At 35.8% G+C, this 5,621-nt stretch overlaps 1 protein-coding gene across 3 annotated transcripts in view; it reads left to right on the top strand.

Annotated features, from left to right (window-relative positions):
- The first annotated feature begins 240 nt into the window (after window positions 1–240).
- Window positions 241–5,621, top strand: part of LOC127435185 (transmembrane protein 214-B-like) — a 15,608-nt gene continuing 10,227 nt past the window's right edge. The window contains exon 1 of one of the 3 annotated variants that reach the window (XM_051688446.1): window positions 241–378. In XM_051688446.1, coding sequence (XP_051544406.1) covers window positions 276–378 — 103 coding nt within the window. In that variant the 5' untranslated portion in view covers window positions 241–275. The other 2 variants (XM_051688444.1, XM_051688445.1) reach the window with 2 other exon arrangements.

Below are 5,621 nucleotides of genomic sequence, written 5' to 3'. Positions count from 1 at the left end.
TGAAAAGCCAACCTCAAAGTTTGTCTACAAACTTTTCTATCTAGTTACTATTATTACAATTATTAATATTGCTATTATTAAGGCTGCATATTATTAAACCTAACACGTTTTGAAACAGCATAATTATTCTGCCTCCTAAGATACCTTCTTTTGGGCAAACTCTAAGGCAGCATCACACTTGTCATTCAGAGGACAAAGCAAGATAAATTATAGATTATACATATATTTCATTTAGTACCACAAAGTATGAATAAAAATGTTTAATCTACTTAAAAATGGCCTGTTTTACCAGAGATTATTTAGCAGAGATGGGCCACTTCTGGAGAGGTTGGAACGCCCAATGCTCAACAGATGTAGAAAGGAAGTCCCACCTCACAGGTAAAAGAGCCAATCAACTTTTAGATACAGACATTAACTCAAGAACAAGCATGCGCATTAGCTATACAAGTTGGTATTGTTGGTATTTTTTAGCGTAATCTGAGGTAAAGAAGCACAATTAATGATTCCAGTATTGTCAGATTTTATTGCTGATTTGAAATATGTTCTTTGATCGTAATCTTGACCAACTGTTTTTGAGATTTTGGTCTTTTCCCATTCAAGTAGATAGGAGCTGCACTGGCATGACTGGAAATTGCCTCCCGAGAGCTTTCCAACTCATCATTATGAGTTTCATTCAGTTAATAAGTTTACCTTTTAAAAAGTGAGTTTTGAGTAGTTTGTAAGAGGGTAATGGAGGTCAAAGCAATGCATTTCAGTTTTGCAATGTAGTTTTACTTGGTGAGGGGAACATAAATGCTGAAAACGGAGCTTAATGGAGGTCCTTGTTGAGGAGCATTGACCTGGAAATATTCTTTATGATGTTCTGTGTTCTGAATAATGCACTTAAAGCACAACTACAACATATTCTGCCATGTGTATTTGATTTATTAGAATGTTCAGAGAATGAACTTATATATCAGATGTCACAAATTACTAATGGACCTTGACTCAACCAGCAGAAGTATCCCAATAAGCCAAATGTTTGCCAGGGCATGTTGGCAAATGTCAGATTGGCACAGTGTGGGTCAGTGTGCCTGTCTAGAGTGCACACTCTCTGCTGCCATCTACTGGAAAGAGACCACGTCACACATGCAAGTGTAGATTAAATTAAATCATTACAAATGAATTAGAGATATTTAACAGGTCATTTTAAAGATCATGGGGAAAAACAAGGCACAATAAAAATACACTGTTTCTGTCTGGATGCACAAATGGTGCATTTTGTGTATTTATTTTTTAAGGAACAATTGCATTATACAATAAAAAGATAAACAGAAAAACAACAAAAATAGGGTGGAAAATTAAACGAGAACGAAAACTGTGAGTATATTTCATTATTTAAATTAATTTATTACTCTAAATGACTTTTATTCATTCATTTATTAAACTAACGAATATTACAAATTTTAGGAATATTCCGGGCTCAATTTGTGGCATAATGTTGATTACCACAAAATTTGATTTAGACTCTTCTGTCCTTTTCTTTCTTTATTTATTTATATATTTATATCTGGATTACAGTGAGACACTTACAATGGAAGTGAATGGGGACAAACTGTAAACATTAAAATACTCACTGTTTCAAAAGTATAGACACAAGACATAATCAATATGATTTCACTAACCTTTTCTGTGTGAAGTTCAATAATAATAGTAACTTTACAGCTCAAATAATACTCAACTTTTAACAGAATAATTAATGTAAGTGCTTTTATAAAATTATAAGTGTCACATTTCTGACTTTAAACACTCCAAAAATTGGCTCCATTGACTTCCATTGTAAGTGTCTCACTGGAACCTCCATTTGTGGTTTTTTTTTAAAGAAAAGGAGGAACGAGTCGAAATTAATGTTTGTTGTTAATCAACATTATGCCACAAATGCTGTCGATTGAGCTTAACTTGTATTGAACCCAGAATATTCCTTTAACCCCTGTGCGACCTTCAGGACATTTTAGTTTTTTCGATCATTTTGGCTGTGTTAATGTCAATGGCATAAATCTGGCCAAAGGTGTATATTTTGGGGGGAATTTTGATAGTTCAACCTCAGTTCCTATAATACATCTATAATACACTGTGTACACAAAATAGTTACACTCAGGACCTTCAGGACAAAAATGTCCCCATTGAAACACATTAAAACTGCAATATTTGATCCCAGTGCCATTAAAGCATAAAATCATGAATTCTGTGATATTACACTTTCATTCCGGAGCCCTGGCTTCAAAATTTACATTTTTCATATTTTCCACCAGATGGCGCCATTTTTCTCATGTTTAGCCTATGGAGCAAATACATGCTTTTCCCCTATTTTCTGTTTGCTGTATTATAGAGCACTGCAGGACAATTGAATAAATAATGCAGATAAAATTGTGTGTGTGTGTTGGTATGGATGTCAGAGTGTGTTTTGTATGTGTGTATTGAGAAATTTGTGTGTGTAATTTAGTATATGAAATATATATATTTTTTCTTTTTTTTTAACAACAGTGGCATTATATAAACAAACTGGCATTTAAAGGGTTAAAATCCTGAAAATGAATGAATATTTGATAGTTATGATCAGGACTGATATTGGTTAAAAAAAATTAACTCATTGAAAGTGGAAAATAATATTAATATATAACATTATTATGGCAGTTATTTGACACGGACATTTTTGTCTTCTAAAGACCTCTGAGTAACTTTTTTTTAAATTGACGCACAAGGGGTAAGAAAGTGAGAAGCATATTTTCTCACTGAACAAACGCATATTCAAAAGAAAACATGTGCAGGAGTGACGTCATCGCCAAAGAACAAATTCAAACGTTGAAGTCACGTGCTGCTCAACGGCGCGTCTGATTGGTCAGATTGGTTGCATGTCCAGGCGTTTAGCCGCTACGCTAGCAGAATTTACGGGATATCAAGATTATAACGTGAATATCACATAAATTACCTGGCTAAAGTGTGACGGTGTTTAATTAGTAATGTATGAACTTTATTTTCAGGACACTGTCATGGGATAGAATACACGACAAAAAGAATTAAGAGCCATTTTAGCCGTGAGCCCTGTAAGTGACTCTCGCTCGCCCCCGTCTGAAGCAGCTCGTACACATCTATTAGACAGACGTGGCATAAGAAACCGTTTGTGTGGTCCGATCAAAGCTATCGATTATTTAATAATTATCGTTTATTTCTTTTGATCGTGAGCATGGCCTCTGGTGTGGGCAAATGGGAGGTGGTGAAGAAAGGAAAGAAACCGAATAACAGCAGCGTTTCCGGTGGAAAACCTCAACAACAGGAGAAGAAATCAAGCAGGAAAGCGCTGAGGGAGGCCAACACGAGCCAAACTGACACGAACCGTAAGAAACACAACCGAAATACTTGAGAAACACATGCAGATATTGGGCAGACCATAATATGCGTCTGATCTTATTTGATCAGGTCTGTTCATTAAGAAATAAATCAGAATTAAATCAGACCACTATCAGTTTTAGGACATGTTAGAAGCACATTTTGAAAAAGACTCCAGTTATTCATAAATAATAATGTATGTGTTTATAATCCTATGATAAGCAAAGATAAATAATTTAGTTGTTGTTGTCCTATCTTTGTAAGCATGTAATTCTGGTTCTGTTCACTCTACCTCACTTTGAAAAGTCTCATTTTATTCCACTAGATGGTAGAAAGCACTAGATAAAATATTTAGTCTCTATCACATTCCATCACAATATACAGATCTGAAATGTAGGTGGCGCTCTAACTCATTTTAGTCCTCACAGATGTGCTCGTCCATAGACGTTCAGTCTAATTTTCAGTTCAAGCACCACCCTTGTTATTTCATTGAATATCTCGGCCTCTAAGTGGACTAGAAGCTCAATCTAGGTGTCATTAGAAAGCTGAGATCCTCCCCTTTGTGACGATGTAAAATGTTTTATTATCAATAGTCGAAAACATATTTTCTGATGATTTGTTTTGCATGCTTTTCCTTCTGGATGGCATATTTTCTTCTGGACATCTAAGATATAACATTGGATTATTCACACAAGCAAGCGCACAGACAAGTAAAAAACAGCTCTTTTTTTTAGAGAACTCTATAAGGTAAAAGCAGATATAAAATGTTTAGCTATTTGGGGCTTACAGCAGCAGTTATCATAAAAGAGACGTTTGTATTTGATGACTTCAAATCATATTTCACTTTGTGATTCTTTTGAACATCTTTTGAACTGTGGTATTAATGCAACAAAATAAACTATACAGTCACATTCCTGAGAATGAGAGCTTTCATTTGATATATGACTTATGTGCTATATGAAGGACTTTTATTTTCAAATGAATATTTCTGCCCCATTACCTCTAGGGGGCGCTAATTTGAGACGCGAATGTTTTATGGCTTTATTTTGTTAATTAAAGAACATGAATGCACAAGTGATGATTATCTCTGAAAAATTCAGATTCTAAGCTTTCAAATGATACCACATATGCCTGACTTATGAATAAGGAGACTTTAATGGGTTTTTTTTGTTTGTTTGTTTTTTGTTTTAAATTATTATAATGTTTTTTATCTCCTTTTCTCCCAATTTGGAATGCCCAATTCCCACTACTTAGTAGGTCCTCGTGGTGGCGTGGTTACTCACCTCAATCCGGGTGGCGGAGGACAAGTCTCAGTTGCCTCTGCTTCTGAGACTGTCAATCCGTGCATCTTATCACGTGACTCGTTGTGCATGACACCGCGGAGACTCGCAGCATGTGGAGGCTCATGCTACTCTCCGCAATCCACACACAACTTACCACACGCCCCATTGAGAGCGAGAACCACTAATCACGACCACAAGGAGGTTACCCCATGTGACTCTACCCTCCCTAGCAACCGGGCCAATTTGGTTGCTTAGGAGATCTGGCTGGAGTCACTCAGCACACCCTGGATTCGAACTCGCGACTCCAGGTGTGATAGTCAGCGTCAATACTCACTGAGATACCCTGGGACTTTAACGTTTTAAATGTAAACATTTTGCCCAAAATAGCGCCCCCTTTTGGACCCGCCGGCTGCTCCATCGAGTTTGTGGGGTTAATTCTTCAGTTAAAACTCATGTATTATTTGTGCTGTAAAGTTGTTTAAATCGTCGTTTTAAGGTTTACGGCGTTACGTCATCATGGCAACGAAGTTGTAAAATTGCATATTACTTTAAACAGAAATGGTTAGTGATTATCACACTGAAATCATCTTAACACATATATTGTTTACATATTTGTCTTGTGTCTATACTTTTGAAACAGTGAATATTTTAACATTTATGGATTCATTTTCACTTCCACTGTAATTGTCTCACTGGAACACAGATTTGTGTTGAAATTATTTTTTGTGTTTGTTTGGACCTGGAATAGTCCTTTAACTTTGACTTATCCCTCCTTTAAAAAAACACTAATGCACTATTCAAATACGGTCTGATGTATGTTACACACCAAGCGTTCTTTAAATCACCAGCTCTGATCTGATTGGCTGGACTTGCACAATTTTGATTAAGTAGTGTTTCATTATATCACATTTTTTCAGTGTTATATAGGCCGTAACGAGACTAAAGTGGGAGTGGGTTTGTCTGACTCAATTC

This window comes from Myxocyprinus asiaticus, chromosome 45, assembly GCF_019703515.2.
Source record: "Myxocyprinus asiaticus isolate MX2 ecotype Aquarium Trade chromosome 45, UBuf_Myxa_2, whole genome shotgun sequence".
Lineage (NCBI taxonomy): Eukaryota > Metazoa > Chordata > Actinopteri > Cypriniformes > Catostomidae > Myxocyprinus > Myxocyprinus asiaticus.
This window is presented reverse-complemented; position numbering and strand designations above follow the sequence as displayed.